We start from the raw sequence: 22,748 nt of genomic DNA on the forward strand, positions 1-22,748 counted from the left end.
ACTGACTGGGAAATTATATAGGGCAATAAAGTCGTTGTAAGTAAGTAGTTGTCCCTCTTTATTAACCAGCTGAGCCACCAATAGGATCCTCTGCAACGCTCTTGGTCCTAAAACACGTTTCATGGGCGTTTCTAGCATGCCTTTGAGGGTGCTCACGTACTCACAGAGCACCCCCAGAATTTTAGATTTATTTATTAACTCTTTGTCCATCCATCCACCTTTGTGGTCACTTTATGTATTAGCAATAATTTTATACTGTTTGTTCTTTCTTTATAAATATTTTTACAAGACTTAGTAGGAACACTTGCTCTAACTTTTTTCAAACACTACTGCCTTGAGAGAATGGGGAATTTGCCCTCTACTGGCAAAACGCTAGAACTGCACTCTGGTTTCAACAGCATTTACAGAAGGGAAGATGGGGAGTTGCTGCCCTCCAGTGTCTGAAAGCATGTACTACATGTTCAGTCATTACATTTAGCCTTTTTATGCTTAAAAATTGTTACTAGGGTTTTGTAGCTAGCTGCTAATAGGTCCAGCTGTAGCTCGTGATTCATTCTTTTTGAACATAGATAAAAATAGATTTGTTGAGTTTAAATTGTAAATTATTTTTTAAAGTGAATACATTCTGGCTTTTCTGTCTAAATGGATTTTTTAAAGACTTACTTAGAAGAAACACTTGCTCAAATTTTATTTTCAAACACTGTCAGGGGTGTCAAACTCAAAATCACGCTGGGCTGAAATGAAAAACTGGGACTGAATATTTATACAAAAGTGACGGTTAATGAGCACATTTTCCTTTATCTACAGATATGTCGTTAAATACTGAATCTGGCATGACTAAATTACACACGAGCAAGTGAATTTTAAATAAAACACATCAGTGAAACTTATCGATCTTTTTATTATTTTTATTGCTTACAAATTGTACATATTCATCATTTTTGACCTTTTGAATCTTTAAGTTTTCTGTTGTCTTGTTTACTCTTTATTTTTATTTTTTACTCTCCTTTTCTGCTCCTGTAATGAATGTTATTGTTGCTGTGACACCACTAAAGGACAATAAAGGGATTTTCTATTCTATTCTATCTGTAGCCTTTCCAGTTCCCATTTTAAAACAGGTTTAATCTTTTTTTTAAGGCCAACAACAAAAACCAAAAAATAGCAATCTTCTTACATGAAAATATTTCATCTATTAACTTAAACTGTGTTTAACGGAGTTCAATCAGCTCAGTCTGGAAGTTGGTTGGTGAGCTTTTCATGTCAGTCGCGGACGACTACTGAGAAGTTGAAATCTCATTTTACGGGCTTCAAAGTCGGCAAATGGCTGAGTAAACTCGGAGCTTAGAGGAGTATTTTCACTTTGTTTGAGACTGAGGAGGGTATCGCTGCAGACGCTGATTCCAGTGTGGATGCTAATGATTGTAATCAGAAGGGAGGGGGCGCTTCGACTGACGCGACAACGCTACAAAGCAGTATGGGATTTGTAGTCTTTGCTGCAAAATGGGCCAGCTTTAATATATATTTGATATTTAATCTTGCGGGCCAGATAAAAAATAGACCGTGGGCCTAGTTTGGCCCTAGGGCCAGAGTTTGACACCTGTGCACTATGTATTGTTGCCTTGAAAGGCTCGGCGAGTTTATGTCCTCCACTGGCAAAAACCAGAACAACACTCTGGCTCCAAGGCAGCTCTCAGGGTGCTCAGCACCCTTAAACCTGAAATGCTGGAATCGCCCCTGAATGGAGTTGCTAATGCTAACGGTTAGCTTCTGCTATCTGAGACGTTCTCTGCAGTTTTCTGAACGCTAAACCAACAACAGCCTTCGCCATCGTGACAGCGTGACGTAGATCTGTCAGGATTTTCTAATCCTAGAGCTTCACCGTCTGTTTTCTACCAGAAGCTACTGCAGGAGATAGGTGTAGGAGACTATTTTCATGTTCAGCCTGCATGAAACACTCAGCGTGACCCATTAGAATCAGAAACAGTGATGGAATAATTTGTTTTCAGTGATCCACACTTTTAAAAAGAAGCTGACTACCCCTAAAATGGTCATGGTCTAATTTATTAATAATCTGAAGTAATCGCTAAAACCTTTTGTTCGGAGATGGGAAATAAATGTTTGTTGTGGAATTGTCATTTTCCAACTGCTCATTTAAATCCTTGAAAAGGGCCGAGAAGGGAAGATTTTTTTTACTCAAAATCCTTTCAAATTTTTCTTCCAGCCACCTCTGTAACACACTTTGTTTTTCACCTAAATTAATTCTTTATTTTCAATCTGTGGAATAAAGCAAACCATGAAAGTGATGAAGCTACAGCTGGGTGGCTGCAGAGTCTCCAAAGTACTGGTTAAAGATCCCAGGGTGAGCTCCATAAAACCGTCTGAGGAGGCGCTTTCTCTCCTTGGCTGATCTCTTGGTGTCCAGGTGGATGCTGTTTAAGAGCGCCCACAGTTCCTGATTGGTGTTTTTTGAAGAGTCAACGTCGGTCCTGCTGGAGGCCCGATGGCTGAGAGCAGGACCTGATGGACAGAGAGGGTTTTGTTAGTGGAGATGATCATAAGTCCAGATTCACTCAAAAGTATTAGAGAAGAAGAAGAAGTCCTCCACATGTTGACTAAACGTCTTCGGAATAATAAGAAATAACATGCTGAGATGATAATTTATGCTTTTTAAAATAAATAAACTCAATCTTTCACCAATTATAAAATCTGCAGAAATATGAAGAAATCGAAGATCTAAAGCCTGATGTTGCAGGGATTTGTTTGTAGAAATCAAAGTAAAGTATGTCAGCATATATGGGGGGGGATCTAAGAACATTTTTTCTTCCATCTCCAAGTTGCGTAAGCTGCCATAACATCCGATCGTCTCATTTTACCCGTCACATCAGGCTGTTCACCCTCAGCAAGGTCGGCCAGTTTCTCACTCACTCTTTTATGAAGAGATCCTGGAATCTGGGGAGAAAAGATTGAATCAGTGAATTTTCTATTAACCAAACTGCCTGGCGAAAGAAAAGTGTCTCCATTGGCTACCTGTTAAATTCAGAATAGATTTTAAGATCCTCCTTCTCACATATAAAGCTCTTAATAATCAAGCTCCATCATACATCAGTGATCTGATTGTCCCATACGTTCCTAACTGAGCACTTCGCTCTCAGACTGCAGGTTTACTGGTGGTTCCCAGAATATCTAAAATTAGGATGGGAGGCCGATCTTTTAGTTATCAGGCTCCTCTCCTGTGGAACCAGCTCCCAGCTTTAGTCCGTGAGGCAGACACCTTGTCTACTTTTAAGACTAGTGTTAGATAAAAACTGATTTTCTCCGTCTCTTGTTAATAATGTTGTTCTTTCAAACAGAGTCCATTAGCCTTATTCACATTTAAAGTGGTAAATACAGTATTAGATGCATGGAAAATGATTTTGTCTGGGTACCATCTGGTGTTCTTGAAGTCAAACGAAGGTTCAATCCTTGTTTATATTTTGGTATTCTCCTTTGGCTCCGGCAGGGAAGTTCAGCCTTGTAAGTCTACAGTTCTGTTATCACAAAAAGTGGGCGAGCTTATCTATAATGTGTGTGTGCTATGTTACTTGTGAATAAAACCTTTTGAGAGCTTCGGCTCGAGGAGAGAGACAAACAGACCTCCCATTGGTGCGTGTCTTTATTTCTCTCCGGTTTTGCAAAATCAGGTTGTTGATTATTAGTGTTTATTGATAAATGGTATTGATAACCTAATATTTCGAACCCCTTTGCATGTGTTGGGCTTTCTTTGAGGTATGCCTGGATTGATTAAATAAAAATACCCAACAACTAGGCTTAAAACATTTTTATTTGATAGGGCCTATGGTTAAAATCTGATGTTAGCCTAGATCTGGACAAGTGGAGGAGTAGAGGGAGGTGGAGTGTACAGTCGGTAAAGACGGCTCTCCCTTGCCCTGACTCCAACATGCCTCCATCTAAAAAGGCTAGGTTATCCAAAGTTATCTCTGTAGTTATGCTGCTATAGGCTTAGACTGCTGGAGTATATATACTTACACACACACACACACACACACACAGACACACACACACTGACCACTTTTCACACTCGACTACTTTCTTCTACAGTCTGCTCTTTAACTGTATTATTTCCTGCTATTTCAGCTATTAACTTTATTTTCTCTCTAAGTGTTTTTCTCCCCAGAAGAAGCTACAATGATGTTCTGCTGAGCTGTGGTGGCCTCATGGAGGGGACCATCGTCTAACACACTGCTGCTAACCACTTAAACTTTCTCCCTCTCCTGATAATAACTTCTTGTTTCCTTGACGTTGGATGTGCTACTACTAGTTTACCTGTTTAATTATAGATCCACTAGGATAAATACAATAAAGTTTATCTCTCGCCAAATAGAATATTTACTAAGCAATCACGGTGTAAACACAGTCACATTGCTTGGTGTGTGTGTGCGTGCGTGCGTGCGTGTGTTCTGTCTTCTCCATCCCCAGTGAGTCGTGGAGGATGGCTGCTTATACTGAGCCAGGATCCTCTGGAGGTTTCTTCCTGTTAAAAGGGAGTTTTCCTCTCCACTGTCACTAAATGCTTGCTTAGTATGAGGATTGCTGTATAGTCACTGACACTAGTCAGTGACTTGATGCAATTTGCTGGGTTCCTTATATAGGAAACATTATTTCTGATTGGCTTAATGAACTGACCTGGATTGGAATGTTTATTATGTGAAGTGCCTTGAGACGACTCTTGTCGTGATTTGGCGCTTTATAAATAAACTATACATATATATATATATATATATATATTACACACACACATATACACATACATATATACAAACTTATACATATATATACACACATGTACATATATATATACATATGCATATACATATATACATACATATATATACACACACACACATACACACACACACACACACACACACACACACACACACACACACACACACACACACACACACACACACACACACACACACACACACACACACACACACACACACACACACACACACACACACACACACACACACACACACACACACACACACACACACATTTATTTAATATGTACATTATAGCTTCCAGCCATCTGCAGCATGGTCCTGGTGTGGCTGCTCCAAGTTGATCAGGAACTGATTTTTGTGGATGTGCTGGATGGTTTGGATGTGTTAAAAAAGACCTTGAGGAAGTTTTTGCAGCACTGTTCCACACGCTGATGGAAGCAGAGGAAGACCCCGACATCATTCTGTTACCTTAAAGATTTCTCCGACGTTGCTCAACATAAACACCAGCAGAAGATCCTCCCTCTCCTTTGGGAAGGTCTTGCTGTGTAAAATCGCTCTGGAGAACGACTTCTTCACCGCCAGCCTGTTCTCCACCTACAACAACACACCTGAGCGTCACATCACCAAAACCCTGACATGCCTCCAAGCTGGAACCAGCAGCTCTCACCTCCTTGTCCACTTTGATTCCTTGAGGATCAGCAGCCAAAGACATAAACATGAGCAGCCTCCGCATCTCTTCTCTGCTGCTTCGAGGCAGCAACTTCAGACACAACTGCAGAGCCTCCAGAGCCTTGTCCAGCTTGGCGTTTACTGTAAATAAAGAAGGAAATAACTCGTTGCGACTTCATCTCCATGAAAGCCGCATCGTCTGATGCTTCCGTACCAAGCAGGTCGGAGATGGCCGTGTAGACGTCGGCCATGGGCCGTGGCAACAGCGGAGGCCTGTTTGTGCTGCTGTAGTGTTTCGACAGAGTCTCGTAGAGCAGCAGCTTGCACCGGACCGAGCCGCTCTGAGAGAGACCCGTCTGCTCTGCGCTGCTGGGACCTTCAACGACAAAAGGACAAGGATGTCAGTGTTCTTACTGCAGAGATTCTCCAGCTCTCCTTGGCTCCTTGCAACTTGGACCAAACGTGGCAAGAACTTAACTCGCGTTTAACTTCAAATGGACAGTATAAAGCCATAATAGTTTAAAATGACATTTCACACAAATGATATTCAATTATTATTTATTTTAAAAATGTCCACATTATTAGTGCTAGCAGTAGTGGAGTGTTATATTTTTATCTATTTTCCAAAACTTTATTTTTACTTCATATGTGAACATTTAAAGAGCAAGTCACCCCCAAATCAACTTTTTTTCCTGATAAACTATAAAAATGCGTGTCTAATCGTGCTGCAGACACGTGTCGTCAATAGTTTTGCACTTTAGTGCATTTTTGTTAAAATTTTAATATTCTGCCTAAAACTGTCAGTGTTGTGCCATTGTCAGGTAAAAACAATGCACTGCATTTGAATTTAAATCTGCCATCGCTATTGGCTAAGAGGTACCCTAGAACGTTAGCTGGTACCATATGATGTCACAATGTTGTTGTGAGCCTGTGTGTGTGTATTGGTTAGCGGCTCCGCCCTTTCGGTCTGCTAGGCAACAGCATTTGTTGCATTTTTTAAACAGGAAGTGGGAGTGGAGTAATAATCTGGTAGGGGGTGACTTGCTCTTTAAGCATTTTTTTATCATTCATTGTGGAAGAATTAGTGGAGCCAGCAGATGAGCATCAAACAGCTGATGTCTCTAAATAAGTAAACCCCTCATCTGTGACATTAAACCACCACCAATGTTTCTTCAAACCATTCATGTGATCAGCTGTTTGGTTGCACTGTGACATCACTTCCTGTCAAACTATCTAAAAAAGAAGCAATTGAACATTAAAAGATTTCAAGGCCACGACGATATTTTATCTTGAATGATTGGATGTCAGAAATTTTTTGGTCAGCGGGGGGCGCTGTTTAGCATTTGGGGTTCCTATCATTTCCCTTCAAGAGGGCTGGGATTAAAACCAAAACAAGCTCTTGTTTGGATCTATTTTGACAGAAAATGTTGTTTAGCTTTTTTATTCTGATTCTGTAAAGTTATTTTTGTTTTTTACTCCATAATTAGGAGAAGGGGTGTCCAGAAAGGCCGTTTGATCCGTTTGGGATTTTGTGGACCGCGGTTCTAAATCCAAGTTAATAATTTGCCAACAGCACAAGCAGATGATGCACATGGCCTAGAAAACTACGATAAAAATGCAGAAAAATATGATTTTAGATGATTTTATTAGGTGCTATTTAATATTGAAATAAATCTGTTTTCTCAGTGTTTAAATAATAATAAATATATATATGCAGAAGATTTATATACTTTATTCCATTAAACACCCAGAGATACTGGCATCTATGTTTTATTCTGTTATTAATATTACTGGAAATAAATTTATTTAAATTTGCAATTTAATTCATTTTATTTCAGATTTTGGGATTCCACCACCCATCCACATTCTATTAATAAAATAATTAATTAGGTTACAATACGTTACAGTAGGTAATTAGATTACAATAAGTAATTAGATTACAATAGGTTACAATGCGATGCTGCTGATGACATCATAAATGTAACAATTCAATTCAAAAATACTTTATTAATCCCAGAGGAAAATTGATTGCTGTAGTAGCTCAGAATAATAATAATAATCAAGTCATCAAAGAGTTGTTGTATATTACAACGGCTGTTGGCAGGAAGGATCTCCAGTAGCGGTCAGTGTTGCAGCCAAACTGAAGAAGCTTCTGACTGAAGACACTCTTCCGTTGTCGGACAGTCTTGTGAAGAGAACGCTCAGGGTTGTCCGTCATTTTCATGAACCAAGGTCACTTTAGAACACAGAACTCTCAGATCATAGCTGGCAGTCAGTCGTGAGTGGAGACACACGTCGAGTTCTTACAGAACGGAGAAACGTCTTACATTAAACACAGAGAGGTTGAAAAACTTCAACTCTTTCCTGGGAGATGTGTCTGAATCCAGTGGAAGTGGATTGTAACCTGCTGATTCACTGATCCGATGATTCAGACATGGAAGAATGTTCTGAACTGATTTCTGACCAACGAGAAACGGAATCAGATAAATCTGTGGAAACTCAGCAGAAATCAGTCCATTTTTCTGATGCAGTGATTCTTCTGTGTGAGACAAACGACGTTTCAACTAAATCTGAACGTTCCTGGGAGATGTGTCTGAATCCAGTGGAAGTGGATTATAACACGGTGATTCACTGCTGCCATGATTCGGACAGCGATGAAAGCTCTGAACAGACTTCTGACCAACGAGAAATGGAATCAGACAAATCTGTAGAAGTGCAACAGGAATCAACCTTTTGTGCTGATCCGAAGCTTTCTCTGTCTGAGACGAGCCAACCAGAGACTCCTGTCGTGGAGACTCTGCGATCGTCACATCGACATTAATATTATGGACATCTACTTTCCATAGGCTCCAATATCACTTTTTTGAGGCCAAATGGAAGGTGGCCACCACCGCCATTTTGACCGTGTCACAGGTTCCGTCAAGCCCAGACAATTCCAAAAAAGGGAAGAGAGGTGGAGCTGAGGGTGGGGCTGTAAGGCTGGGATTGACTGACGACACCCGGTCGAACTAGCTACAAGCTAACCTGAAGCTAACCCAAAGCTAATGCGGAGGTGGGAGCTAAGCTAACGGAGGTAGCAACGTGTGTCGGATGCTCATTAATTATACAGAATTTTAGGCTTTTAATACACTTAAACAGAAGAGTGAGAAACAAATTCACCCCCCTCAGAGTTGTCATGAGTGTAAACTAGATCATTTAAACAAAAAACATGTTTTGGTACCAGGCTGTAAACATGTTTATTTCTGCTGTGAAATTGGTATTTTTAACATGGGAGTCAATGAGGATTTGCTCGCTTCTGACACCAGCCCCTAGTGGATGAGGGTGGAACTGCTATTTTTCTTACTTACGGGTTTGACTAAATTTTAAAGCTGCATTGTGGGGGCCTGGATCGTCGGCAGTCCAGACAGAATCGGCTGAATGCAAATGTGAACGATGAGCTTTTGCAGCAGATTGAGATTCTCAACAGAAAGCTGCAGAACAAGATCAGCTGTTATACTCAGGAGAAGGAGAAGAGACTTACAGCGGAGGCTAACTGCACGTTCTCCAAGAAACAAATTAGAGTTGGAACGGGGACTGGATCGCCAGCAAGATATGCTTGTGACCTCTGAGAAGAGATTACAGGAGCAGAAAAACGTTAATGTGGATTCTTAGCGGTGAGACAGACGAGTCCAGATTCTCCGGTGTCTCGAGGAAAGAGCTCATCCAGACCTTGGAAAGTCTGGAAGTGACAAATCTGCACCTGGAGACGACTCCGGAAAATCAAAACCCGGAAAACATCAAGATAGAAAAGAAATTCCTTGATAAGCTGGAGAATTTAAAACTGCAGCTGGAAGAAAAAAAAAGGTGTTTTGTGAAGAACTGAAAAACAAATTTGACCAAGAACATCAGCTCAGACTGGGTTACGTCCAAGATCAGAAAAACGCTGAGCACAGAGACACCGTTAACGAGAGCTTCAAGAAGGAGATCAAAGATCTTAAGAGAAGGAATGAACGCCTCTCTGAGCAGCTGGAGGAAGTCAAAAGTGAGAAGAAACAAGCAGACAGGAAATTAACTGAGGAGCAAAATAACTTTCAACAGCAGGTCAAAGAGAAGAAGCTGATCTGCGGCAGTTTAGAAAAACGTTTCAATAAGGAAAACCAGCTTCGCCTGAGGAAGAGCTGAAGAAAAGTAAAGATCAGATTAGTGCCGTAAACAGGAATCTCAGGAAGTTCCAGAGTCTGGGGGCCACAGCAGCAAATGATCTGTCACCTTTGACCTTTAGCCTGGTGCGCTGCACAACCAGTAGGCTTTGATCACTGGACCTCAGGGACCTGCTGTGGGTGTAGGGACTAAGAAGATCACCAATGTAAGATGGTGCTTGTCCATGTAAGGCCCTATAGACCAGAACCAGGATCTTGAAATGAACCCTGAAGTTGACTGGCAGCCAGTGAAGCTGGAGGAGAAGCGGGGTGATGTGGGTGTGTTTGGAGGACTTGGTCAGAAGCCGAGCACAGGCGTTCTGAACCACCTGTAGGCGGTTCAGGGAGGTTCTGCTCAGACACGTGAAAAGAGAGTTACAGTAGTCTAAGCGTGAGGAGATGAAGGTGTGGAGAACTGTCTCAAGTTCAGAGCGGGACAGAATGGGACTCAGCTTAGCAACGTTCCTGAGATGGAAGAAAGAAGAGCCAACAAGAGAACTGACATGAGAATCCAGGGTGAGACCTGGGTCAAATGTCACACCAAGATTCCTGACAGAAGGTTTGGTGTGGGAAGCAAGCTGACCAAGAGTGTCTCTGACTTTGGGAACCAGCTTGTCTGGGGCACAGATGAGGATCTCAGTCTTATCTTCATTCAGCTGAAGAAAGCTCCCACCATCCAGGTTCTGATAGAGTCTAAGCAGGTGTGTAACAGCTGCAGCTTAGACATCTCATGGGGCTTAAAGGAGATGTACAGTTGGATGTCATCTGCATAAAGATGGTAGGAGATTCCTTTGAAGGAGCTCAGGATGTGCTGAAGAGGAAGCAGATAGAGGAGGAAGAGCAGAGGCCCCAGCACAGGACCTTGTGGGACACCACGGGTAAGAGAGGTGGTGGAGGACTTAAACTTGGAGACGGCCACAGAAAAGGAGCGCCCAGAGAGATAAGAGGAGAACCACTCCAGAGCAGATCCTGATAGGCCTACCCAGTCTATCAGCCTCTCCAGTAGCAGGTGATGGTCAACAGTGTCAAAGGCTGCAGTCAGGTCCAGCAGGACCAGAACAGAACAGTCCCCTGCATCACTGTGAGTCAGAAGGTCATTAGAGACCCTAAGAAGAGCTGTTTCAGTAGAATGAGCTCTACGAATACCTGACTAGAAGCTATCATAGATGTTATGTTCATCAAGAGCAGCTGTGAGTTGTTTAGCCACAACCTTTTCCAAGAACTTGGAGATGAACAGAAGTTTAGAGATGGGTCTGAAGCTGCTATGGAGAGAGGGGTCGAGACTCGGTTTTTTAAGAAGCGGGTGGATTACAGCGTTCTTAAAGTAAGCAGGGACCTGACCAGAGACCAGAGAAGCATTAATTATAGCGAGCACGCTGGGACCGATGGACTGAGAAGCACTTTTAAACAAAGATGAGGGTAAGATGTGGAGGGGGCATGCAGAGGTCTTCATAGAGTTAACTAGTTTGGTTAACTCAGGCAAAGAAACAGGAGCAAAGCTATCTAGGATGATGGGCCTGGTTGGAGTCGGGAGAGGCAGCGATAAGGCTGAAGGAGAGATGCTAGATCTAACCTTATTGACTTTGTCCACAAAGAAAGACAGAAAGTTCTCACAGTCTGCAGCAGAGTGGATGGAGGCTGTAGGAGAGGCAGGAGAGACGATGCTGCTGATGGTGTTAAACAGCACCTTGGGGTTCATAAACGAGTGTTTAATGTCTCTGAGCAGCTCTAGAGTCAGATGTTTATGCCACAGCTGAAGGGTGTCAGAAATAACACCAAATGAAATGTTTGACTTAGTTTGTTATTTTATTTGAACCCAGTGGTTCATTTCTGAAATGTTGGAGGATGAATCAAGTTCTGTTTGATGCAGAAAATAATAAAACATAAAACAAATTCTACACCTCCAATCATATTTAAGATGTGTGTTTTATTCTTCCTGATAACACCAGCAGAAGGCTGTGGGCTGGATTAGGATTAAATAACCCAGCTGATGGATCCCCTTCACTAACCAGCTAACTACAAACCTTTCCACTAACCTGTCCTGTGTCTCCCTCACCGTGTGACCCTCATGTCCATGCTGTCTCTGGAGGAGCAGATAGGAGACAAGACCTCCTGTAACCTAAAATGAACCAAAGCTTCCTCCCAGCTTCTCTTTAAGCTGAATTTAACATCAGTTTATCTTCATGAAACTAAAGAATAAAGTGGAACAAGAACTTTTATCTTCTATTTCTCTCCACTTTTAACTTCTCCGTGTCCCTAAATAAGAGACAGACGGTTACGCTGCAGCCGCCGTCACTGACCCCGCCCCCTCCACAAGACCGCTTCCAGGAGAAACAATGATGAAATTATGAAAATAATAACGCGTGTTTGGAGGAGCGTCCTCCCATCCTCTCTCGTGTGTGAGCAGTGTCTCTCTCTCCCTCTCTCAGTCGCTGATCGAGCGAGCGGAGTGCACGACAACCCGCTCAGTTAACATAATTCACGGCCCAAATCCAACAGAACCGGTCGGGCTGATTCGGTTCCGGTTCGGTCTCAGGTTACAACTCTAGCGCTCAGCCCTGCAGAACCACATTAAGGCGGAACCACTTGGTAAATGTGGAGGACGCTCACCCTGACAGATTTGGATGCTGCACTGGTGTCGCCGTTAAAAAAACAAAACTACGTTCCACTATAATCGATTATGGCGTACTCTTCTACGATGCAGAATCGTCTATGTCCGCATCCCGATGCCTCGATCATTTGATTATTTTCTTCAGCTCTAGTTCTGATCACGTGGACTTTGCACGCTGGATCTGGGCGCTGCTGGACAGAACTGCTGTAATGGAATTTAAAGCAGAACGGACTGCTTATATCGGAGGTTTTTGATGCGGTCCGATCTAATCCGATAGTTTATTTGGGCCGATGTCCGATACCAATATCGGAACGGGACATCCCTAGTTACAAGCACCTGTCTGAGTGTGGTTTTTAGGAAATAATCACATAATAATCACAGCCTCCCTTCATTTCACTACCAGAATGATATAAAAATGACCCGAGACATTAATAAAAATTATTATTTTAGCCAACAGCTCGGAGCTTCGCATTTTCTTTGGATTTAACTTCCTTCGTTTGTTTGTTTTACTCATTTCCTCAAATGCATAGATTTTAATAAGATGAATGTAAAAGGCATCATAGCTGCGCTTTTTAAACAAAGCCACGACTCTTCCGACTGAAGGACTTACCTCCGCCTGCTGGTTCTGGGTCGCAGCTCTCCTTTTCTTGAAGGAAGCAGAAATGAAGCTCCCTGCTCAGTTCCACCACCGGCTGGTCAGGAAGGAAGTCCAAACAGTCCAGAGCTGCACAGAGCCACTTGTCATCCCTGAGAACGACAAATAAACACAAACACTTACAAGAAAATCTCATTCATCTGCAAAGTAAAGCAGCTGGGATCCATGCTGTCGCCACAGGTTCCAGTTCTCAGACCCACTGGGAGCTCCTGAAGGCCTGGAGGATCTTTCTGTCCAGGTGGTTGCTGCTGTAGATCAGGTCTGGGTTTCCATGAGCCACCAGGTTGGCTGTAGCAGGAGGAGAAGGAGAAGGAGAGGAGGAGGTCTGGCTGCACTGGAGCACTCCTTCCAGCAGGGGGAGCTCTATAATGTTTAACAGCCGGAGAAGAGTCTGCTCCTGCCACACTTCATCCACCACTGAGAAAGAAAAACAGACACAAATCGTGTCCTGCATCAGAGGCAGTGAAGCTACGCTGCAGGGGATTCTGGGTAAATTTGGGAGTGGATCACTCCGAGCTCTGAAGGTTTTGGTGCAGCAAAAACAAAAAGCATCAAAACAATCAACATTTGAACGTCAACTTCTCAGAATCTGAATCCAGTTTCATCCATCTGATCATTTCAGAGCAACAGCTTCAGGTAGAAAAGACCAGTTTGCAGGTTTTGAGGCGTACCTGACTGAGGTAACGCGGCGTGCGTCTGAACCCTGCCAGCTGCAGGCTCCGCCTTCAGACTAGCCTCCAGCTGGCTGCTCTTCATCGGGAGAGATATGGACGTGTCCACCTGAGACTCGGAGGAACAGGCCTCCTGCCTGAGAGATGAGATCAGACGAAGCAGATTCACAGTTTTCAGAATCTCCAGTTAGTGAATGCATGAAATATCAAAGTCATTTTCATTTCTACATTTCCAACATTTTGATGTTTTTTGTAATGTTTCGTTGCATTTTTGCCGCTTTTCCTCCACTTCCATCCAGTTCTTTTGCCTGATCATCTTCAGATGTTCTCTTTTGCTCATTTGAAGCCATTTAAACCCAATATGTGATTCAGTCTGGAGTTAAAACAGGCAAAAACTACGTCGAGCCAACTTATAAGAGACAGCAAGACACGGTTAAATGGAACCCTGACAGATGTTTCTCAGAAATAAACTGGGCTGCAGGTTGCATCTTCAAACCCCAGCTGTTGGAGTTAGCATGCTCTCCCCATACATGTCTGGGTTTCCCTTGGGTACTCTGGTTTCCTCCCACTGACCAAAAACATGCATGGTACTAGGGATGTAAGAAAATATCGATATGGCAATATATTGTGATATTTTTTCTAGCAATATTATATCGATATTCAAAAGCCGTGTATCGGAAATATCGATATGGCAATATATTGTGATACAGTAATCCCTCGCTACTTCGCGGTTCGTTCATCGCGGATTTTTTCTTTGGAGCATTTTTCAGGGGGAATTCGCAGATTTGCGGTATTTTTCACTGATTCGCGGTATTTTTCTATGCGAAATATCAAGAAATTCTTGTTTTTTTTTTCATCAAAAAATGCACTTTTTGTAATGAAACTAAAAAAAACCAAGTAAAAAATTTTTTTTCTTGAGTTTTACCCACAAAAAGAGAATGTGATCATACGATAATTCAATATAGTACTGTATGCCAGACAGGTCGGCTGGATTCGGGAGCTGAGCTTGTAGGGAGCGTGGTTTCACAGACGCGGAAGTGATAGCGTCGGTGAAACGCCGGCTGCTCTAGGAAACCCCCGAGCGTTCGAGCGTCAACGAAGTGACACGGAAATGCCGGGCTTTCCAGAAGTAAGTAAGATAACTTACTATGAGCTGATAGTTCGTTGGATTGATCGGTAGGTTGGAAAATCTGATCATGAATCTGAAGAAACGATGACTGAGTGGTGAGCTGGAAAGGCGACTTCCGTTTGGTTTATAGCCGCGGTTTGTGACGTAGGTGCGACGTGGAGGGAATCCCCGCGAGGGGCATGCTGGGAGTCCCTACTTCGCGGATTTTCACCTATCGCGGCCAGGTCTGGAACGCATCTACCGCGATAAACGAGGGATTACTGTATTTTTTCCAGCAATATTATATCGATATTCAAAAGCCGCGTATCGGAAATATCGATATGGCAATATATAGTTATTTTTTCCTGCGATTTTTACATCGATATTCAAGAGCCGTGTATCTAAATCCTGAAAGAATTTACATGCAAACATTTGTGTATTTTCTTTTCGTTTTCTGCAATTCAATCGCCACCCGCTAGTTGTCAGCAGTGTGCAATGGGTTTTGTTTCCACCATTGAAATGTAAATCCCTCCATCATGGTTCAGATACCTCATGTTAAACATGTCACGTATCAGTTTGGCCTGTTTATTAAACATTCTTACAATAAATTCAGTAAAGAAAAATTGCTTGTAATATCTGACTGAATGTTTCGTAATATATCGTGATATATCGTATCGTCTCCCCTGTATCGTGATATGTATCGTATCGCCAGAATTTCAAAACTGCACATCCCTGCATGGTACTTTAAACTGCTTTGGATTAAAGGGTCCACTACATTAATAAACATGAAAAAGAACAATTTGTACCATAAAAAATATGAAGGAAAACTCCTGCAAATGTCCAAGTTGAGGAAAATATAATATTTCTAATTACTGACTCATTGGTTTTTATTATTATTACATACTTGTCAGAAGAAGCGCTCCAAAAGAATTCCTGGATCCCGTTGACAAGCACGCCTCTTTCCAACTCATCAACTGAAGGCGTGAGCAATCCTACAAATCTGTGTGGAAACAAAAGCGTCAGCACGGCAGCAGATATTAGATCATCTTATTCATGCACATTTCTGACCTGTAGAGAGCACTCTTACTATCCTGGAATACGTCCGGCTTCGCGTTTTTGCCAAACAGTTTGGTTCCCACCGCCTGGAACACGTTACACTCCAGCAGGGCCTGGCAGACACACACCACTTTGTCCCGCGACACATTCGCTCCTTCCATAAAACAAGAGGGTCAGACTTTGCAGGCATCAAATACAAGGAGAAATATCCCAGGGTTTGCCCCAGCGCTTTATAAGCCTGGCGGGCCACCAGGCTTTGCTTGCCCACCCAGCAGGCTAATGGGCCATTCCCATCTGTACCGGGTCGGCCCAGGCCGGGTAGCCCCAGTCGGCCCCAGCCTGGCCCCGTTGATTCCACACATGCTTGCCTTAAGCCCATGTGGGCTGGTTCTACCCACCAATCAGAGGCTTGCTCTAATGGAAGGTGTGAATTTGCTGTCAGCAGTGGGTGTGTTGGCCCTGGTCGGCCTGAAGCAGACCCCCTCGAGAAGAGGGCTGAGAATGAGCCTTGGTTGGCCCGGAAAAATACCGGGCCACCCAGATATGTAAACAACCTACGCTACCCGGCCCGGGCCGACCCGGTACAGATGGGAATGGCCCATTAACGCCATGCCCCGCCCCCCTCCCCGACCCTACTGTGTCCGCTGACACGAACGGCACAACGAAACTAGAGCCCTCCATCAGCTGATACTGGTGAGAAACAGCAGCGGAACGGGTGCAACCACCCCACCCCCCTCTCTCATGGAGGAGCGCAGCGGGACGGGGCGTGCGAGTGGACTCAGTGGTCTCCTTTAAGAAGCAGCTGAAAACTCACCTGTTCAGGCTGGTTTTTCTGTGACCTTCATCATCCTCTCCTTGTTCTGCTCTCCCCACTTATTCCACCTTCCTCAGGATCCACTGATTTCCCTCTTTCCTATTCACTCTCTCTCTCTTTTTACATTTTTTTAATCACAAATGTATTTTTTGCTCATTTTAAATATATTTTAAATTATTTTCTAAATTCTTTTTTATATTTTTACATTTTTTGTTTTTGTGAAGCGCCTCGTGATTTTTATCTTGAGAGGCGCTACAGAAATGATACTTTCTTCTTATATTTTCTACATTTAAACCATTTCAAACTAGGGATGCACCGACAAAATTTTTGGGCCGATACCGATATTAAAGAGCAAGTCAGCCCCAATCAACTTTTTATTGCTGACAAACTATACAAACGAGTGTCTAATCATGCTGTGGACATGTGCAGTCGATAAACTGGCACTTTAGTGCATCTTAGTTTAAATTTAAATATTCTGCCTAAAACTGTCAGTGTTGCGCCCTCTTCAGGTAAAAACTCAGCACTGCATTTGATTTTAAATCTGCCATTGTTATTGGCTAACAGGACCACCATGATGTTAGCTGGTACATTATGATGTCACAATGTTGTTGTGAGCCTGTGTGTGTGTATTTGTTAGCAACTCTGCCCTCTCGGTCTGCCAGGCAACAGCATTTGTTGCATTTTTCAAACAGGAAGTGGGAGAGGAGTAAGACTCTGGCAGGGTGTGACTTGCCCTTTAAATCACCGTCATGGCCGATAACCGATATTTGCTGACATTAATGCTTCTAAAAGCAACAGATTTTGTATAGAATGAAAATTATTACAGCTGAATTTACGTTAAGGACACACAACACACACAGTTACACCTCTGGGATGATTACAATCACTGTCACATGACTAAACAAATACACATCACCCCCTCACCCTCTGAAACTGATAAACAAATGGAAAAAATAGTAATTGTTAATATCGGCCAAGTTTTATTTATTGGACCGATACCGATATATAGGAAAAAATGACTAACATCTGCCGATACCGATAATGATGCAGATATATTGTGCATCTCTATTTCAAACTATTTTTTAAAAGTAAGTTTTTAGAAAACACATTTTGATTTTCAGAGCATCCTATCAGTCAGAGGGCTGAACAGAAACAATTAGAAACCAAAATAAAACTTTAAAATTCAGAACCAACCCTCGAGGCCTTCGGCGTTAGCTATGTGTTCCGCCAGCGCATCCACGGCCTCGTTGCCCAGGAAACAGTCGTTGTGGGACTTGAGGAGGACTAATCTGCGTTTCACCGTCACGCTGGACCTGAGATGGGAGATGAGGCGGCTCCATATGGAGGAAGACTGAACGGGCTTGGTGGCTCCTCCAGAAGCTGCACAGACCTTCAGGTTGGGGTTTGGGTCCAAACCTTACAGAACATGAGCCAAAGTACTCTCAGGTCACGGTTATTTTTTTTATTAAGAATTTCACAATTGTATTTATTGTTTTTAATAACAGATCAGGATCAAATGAGTGTGAATAAATAGGAGTCCATCAGCAGCAACAAGAACAGGATCTGGATCGTGCTTGATGGATTTAGTCTAATTTAGGAAGTTTAGTTTAATAAGAACGACGCACATGCAAATACAAATGCAGGCACGTGAATGACCATCAGATGCATGTAAATGTACAGAATCATCAACAAAGGCTTGGGCAGATTTTAAAAGTCACTCTAAAAATAAAACTAAACCATTAAAATACAACACAAGCTCTAAGATTAAGAAAATAAATCTCTGCCCTAAACAATTTGCAAATGTACCCTGCATACTGCAACCAGAAATATACCAGAAGCACAGTGAATAGGAATAAGACTAATTAATGACACGCGTAAATTACAAAGTATTCAGGAAAGTATGAATAGTGGATTCCTCATAAATACCAACAGTCTCAGGGTCCAGATGGTACGCCTATAATTTCTGTAATTGATATTTGAGCCACCTGAGGGTGTCTAGTTGTCAAATAGAGTGCCAGTCTACTGCAGCCTTTAAAGAAAAATCACACTGACCCAAACAACTTTTCCTGAATAGAACAGAACCCCCACCTGACCATGCACTTGCTGTTTTTCATTTGTTTTTACCCTGACGGACCAACCGAGGAGAAGTCTGACCACATAAAACCTTGTAAAAATGACAGGAACTTGCATATATCAGCACATTCAATTCAATTCAAAAATACTTTATTGATCCCAGAGGGAAACTGATTTAATTAACATTCTCCCAGCTCAAGCCGCCTCTGCTTGAACAATGATGATAATAATGTACAGATTTTTCTGCTTTTCAGCCACGCGTTTCTGTTCTGGGCCTCGGAAACAAACAATCACCTGACAACGAGGCTCAGGTGCTGAAGCGGAGGTCTTTGAATTGACTCACCCTGAGGACGCACACACAGTTTCTCTGCCAGGTTTAAGGCTGCTGCTCTTTCTTTTATTGAAGACATTTTTCTGTTGGACTAGCAGGCTGCGGGAGACGCGAACAACCGAGTACGTTCGCTCAGTATCACGCAAACTGCTTTCCTTAGGGCGCAGTTCTTATATTTGGCCGCTAGGTGGCGAAAACGGCCACATCGTGCTCAGAAGAAGGAAACGAACTAGCTAGTTGAGTTAGCATTTAGCCTGTTGGGCTAGCCGAAATCCAGCTGTGCGACAAATTTGTGAGAAAGTAAAACAGATTTAATTTCTTTCTTTTCTTTGCTCATTCGCACAACACTTATTATTTTTTATTAGCACGTGAGGTTATAACTTTTAATGGGGAAATATTAGGATAAAAACGTAAAAGCTAATTTTAAGATAATTGCTCATTTTAGCTCATTTGTTTTAAAACAAAGTTAAGAAGGCCTTATTAATAATTAAGTATTTTTATTGTTAAGTAAAAGTCCACAAAAGTATTTTTTTTTGTCTTTGAGGACATTTTGGTTAGAAATACCAGCGACGGGAACACAACTGGTGAGTTGTTTTATGTATTTTTGATTATTTGTTTCTCCCAAAGAAAAGCTCAAACAACACAAACCAGAGTTTCCAGAGAAAACTTTTGCTGGGGAGATGCAAACTCCACACAGAGAAGCTGCAGCTGGGATTCAAACCCACAACCTTTTTGCTGTCATGGAACACTTCTACCAACTGCACCACCACCCATGGATCTCATTAGTAATAGTGTCTGACCCTTTTGCACAGTTTTAACCTTACCCCTGAATACTTTTATGTTTTTGTCTTTTAACAAGTATTAAATCATGCGTTAAATCATTATGGACCTTGTCTTTAAGAGGCCAAACCAGGAGCAGCTATTGCAAACTGTCTTGAATAGAAATCCATAATTCATGTTTCCCTGTTAGTCATAGTCATTTTTTTCGTATTAATACCTCTCTAATTTACCTTTAGCCACCTCAGTAATGCCACCCATTCATCCATTCTCTTCCACTTAGCTGGGGTCGGGCGGCAGGGGCAGCAGCCTAAGCAGACCTAGTCCCTCCAGCACGTCCAGGGTCTTCCTTTATCTTCCTGGTTGGACGTGCCCAGAAAACCTCACCAGGCAGACATCCTAACTCGATGCCTGAGCCACCTCCACTGGCTCCTCTTGATGCATTCACCGTAATGATTTTGATACAGCAGATTGTGTTTAATTGCGTCAAACCAAGCTACGCGATGAAGACGTTATATCCCATGTGAGCCAAATCTCACTGTCCTCACAGATAGCTGAATTGAATTAATCAGACCCAGACAACAAGAAAGAGTATACCCAACAAGGACCCCACCCCACCCCCACTCCCACCTCGCATATAAAAGATAAACTGCTTTTGCAGCAGTAGAAGAAGAAAGTATCATTTCTAAAGCGCCTCTCAAGATAAAAATCACGAGGCGCTTCACAAAAGCAAAACATGTAAAAATATAAAAAAGCATTTAGAAAATGATTAAAAATATATTTAAAATGAGCAAAAATATGCAACTGTGATTAAAAAAATAATGTTAAGAAAGAGAGAGAGTGAACAGGAAGGAGGGAAATCAGTGGATCCTGAGGAAGGTGGAATAGGTGGGGAGAGCAGAATAAAGAGAGAGGTGAAGAAGGTCATACAAAAGCCAGCTTGAACAAGTGAGTCTTCAGCTGCTTTTTAAAGGAGACCACTGAGTCCACTGATCTCAGGCTCAGGGGGAGAGAGGTCCAGAGTCTGGGGGCCACAGCAGCAGATGATCTGTCACCTTTGACCTTTAGCCTGGTGCTGCACAACCAGTAGGCTTTGGTCACTGGACCTCAGGGACCTGCTGGGGGTGTAGGGACTCCCCCCTGCTTTCCACGGGAGCCGTCAGCAGCACGTTACTGCAGCAGCACGTCATAGCTGCTGATAGGAACCGCTGTGGTCAACAGAACCTTTTCCACTGGAGCCGTCAGCAGAGCGAGTCGGCCGCGTCTCAGGAGCAGCATGTCGCGGCCTTTACGCGCCGGTTCTATTTTCTACGCGCGACGCCTCTGAAACGGGTCAAGTTTGACATTTTTGGGGAAGGAAAGACCGGAAATCGGACGCGGAAATGGAGAGAAGCTCCCGAGATTTTCATAATAAAGAAACGTACTGCCTTCCGGTTGCTTTACTTTTTAAAATGTGCGGCCCCGTGAGAAGTTATCACCTAGCTAGCGGTCTCCTTTGTTTTTCAGGTCCGTATTGGCGATTATAAAACGGACAGAACATAAAACACAAACCTTTTGGAGCCATGTTGTAGTTTTCTCCTGCTTGTTGTTGTGTTTACTGACGAAGTCACTCGTGTTCGTACTTGTGTTCGTACTGCCGCCTACAGGTCTGGCATGTCCGTCAACGTATTTATCCGGGTACGTGTGGACAGTTTTTTTTGTAAACAAGGTGGTGTGGATGCAAGTTTTTGGAGGGGCGGATATTCGTTTTTAAAAAAACCCGGCTACATGTGGACTAGGCCTAAGAAGATCACCAATTGTCCATGTAAGGCCCTATAGACCAGAACCAGGATCTTGAAATGAACCCTGAAGTTGACTGGCAGCCAGTGAAGCTGGAGGAGAAGCGGGGTGATGTGGGTGTGTTTGGAGGACTTGGTCCAGTAGCTCAGGAGGTAGAGCGGGTTGTCCAGTATCAAAAGGTTCCTGGTTCGATCTCAACTCCCACCAGAAATTGCTGCTGTTGTGTCTTGCCCAAAGACACTTAACCCGCCTTATCAGCTGGTGGTGGTCGGGAGGACCGGTGGGGCCAGTGTTCAGCCATCTTGCTTCCCTCAGTGTGCCCCAGGGCAGCTGTGGCTACGTTGCAGCTCATCACCACCAGTGTGTTGGGTGACTGATTGTGTTGTGAAGCACCTTGGGGGGTTGTAGAACCCTAAGGCGCTGTAAAAATATAGGCCATTTATTGTTCTATTTTTCCATGATCCAGATGAAACTAGATCCTATTTTGGAACCAAAGCCAGAACAATCTGTGTTGCTTGTTATTTTTATTAGAATATTACGTCGTTGTTTTGTGGCTGAGTAAATAAAAATGCACATTTTTAATTTACTAAAATATTGTGGCCTTGTGCGTAGTTTTTTGTATTTCGCAAATGCAGTTTTGCACTTTTATTACTAGATTTCATAGCAAGAAACGTTTCTTCTTTCAACGTGACCCAGCATAAAAGCTTTTTTTTTTAAAGATATTTTGCAATACATTCACACAAGATAGTAATACAACTTCACTCGTACTACTACGTTTCATATCTTGGTGCATTTGAGAGCAGCACGTAACAAAACCCACTCCGAGTCATTGTGCTCCATTTATAGAAATGTTCCAGTTTAATGGCGGCACTTTTGGGGCATATTGGCTAATGTCTACCCAAGTGGACCACAAAAGAGCAAAGAAAGACATCAAGTCCATTAGTCACACTCTCACACTCACACACACTCACACACAATCATCAGAGGTGTTTGAAACTGTAACACACATTTATCCTCTTCCTCCTTGCCTGGGGGGGCTCACGGTTTCTTTTTATGTTAGTGTCCCGTTCTGTCAGGGATCATTTAATTCTCCAACATGATTGATGCAAGTGCAATTTAGATGTGAGTAACAGAAAGAAGTCTCTCCTATTAGAAGATCAGTGGCTAGTGGAGACCTCCTACTTAAATAGTAATGCTTTCCATCGTGTGTGTGTGAGTGTGTGCGTCACTCTCTGC

General features: G+C 42.7%; 2 protein-coding genes across 6 annotated transcripts in view; one reads left to right on the forward strand and one right to left on the reverse strand.

The window, feature by feature from the left end:
• Positions 1-179: 179 nt before the first annotated feature.
• On the reverse strand, positions 180-19,182 carry LOC107389221 (DEP domain-containing protein 7). 2 transcript variants are annotated; one of them, XM_054733398.2, is made up of 12 exons: positions 18,969-19,182; positions 17,747-17,968; positions 15,751-15,892; positions 15,587-15,682; positions 13,575-13,711; positions 13,104-13,320; positions 12,859-12,995; positions 5,674-5,835; positions 5,458-5,600; positions 5,259-5,384; positions 2,926-2,949; positions 180-2,517 (listed from the first exon to the last, which is right to left on the reverse strand). In XM_054733398.2, exons 1-12 carry the CDS (start codon positions 19,033-19,035, stop codon positions 2,434-2,436), a joined length of 1,557 nt encoding a protein of 518 aa, XP_054589373.2. In that variant the 5' UTR covers positions 19,036-19,182; the 3' UTR covers positions 180-2,433. The 2 variants fall into 2 exon arrangements, with proteins under 2 accessions (XP_054589373.2, XP_015820736.3); XM_015965250.3 differs by having other exon boundaries at positions 2,874-2,949.
• The window catches only part of ccdc73 (coiled-coil domain containing 73), a 28,735-nt gene continuing 25,160 nt past the window's right edge, over positions 19,174-22,748 (forward strand). For 3 of the 4 annotated variants that reach the window (XM_054733394.2, XM_054733396.2, XM_015965248.3), the window contains exon 1: positions 19,184-19,540. The gene's annotated coding sequence lies outside the window, so the exon portion shown is untranslated. Of the gene's footprint in view, positions 19,541-22,748 lie in introns of all 4 variants that reach the window. The other variant, XM_054733395.2, reaches the window with a different exon arrangement.

The sequence above is a fragment of the Nothobranchius furzeri genome, chromosome 4, assembly GCF_043380555.1.
Source record: "Nothobranchius furzeri strain GRZ-AD chromosome 4, NfurGRZ-RIMD1, whole genome shotgun sequence".
NCBI classification, from domain to species: Eukaryota; Metazoa; Chordata; class Actinopteri; order Cyprinodontiformes; family Nothobranchiidae; genus Nothobranchius; species Nothobranchius furzeri.

Excerpts from the sequence above, each read along its gene's own strand:
- LOC107389221 (XM_015965250.3), bottom strand. The coding sequence starts at position 19,035 with ATGTCTTCAATAAAAGAAAGAGCAGCAGCCTTAAACCTGGCAGAGAAA. Across the intron at positions 17,969-18,968 it reads ACTGTGTGTGCGTCCTCAGG|GTTTGGACCCAAACCCCAAC; the intron begins GTGAGTCAATTC and ends ATGTTCTGTAAG. Across the intron at positions 15,683-15,750 it reads AGTAAGAGTGCTCTCTACAG|ATTTGTAGGATTGCTCACGC; the intron begins GTCAGAAATGTG and ends GTTTCCACACAG.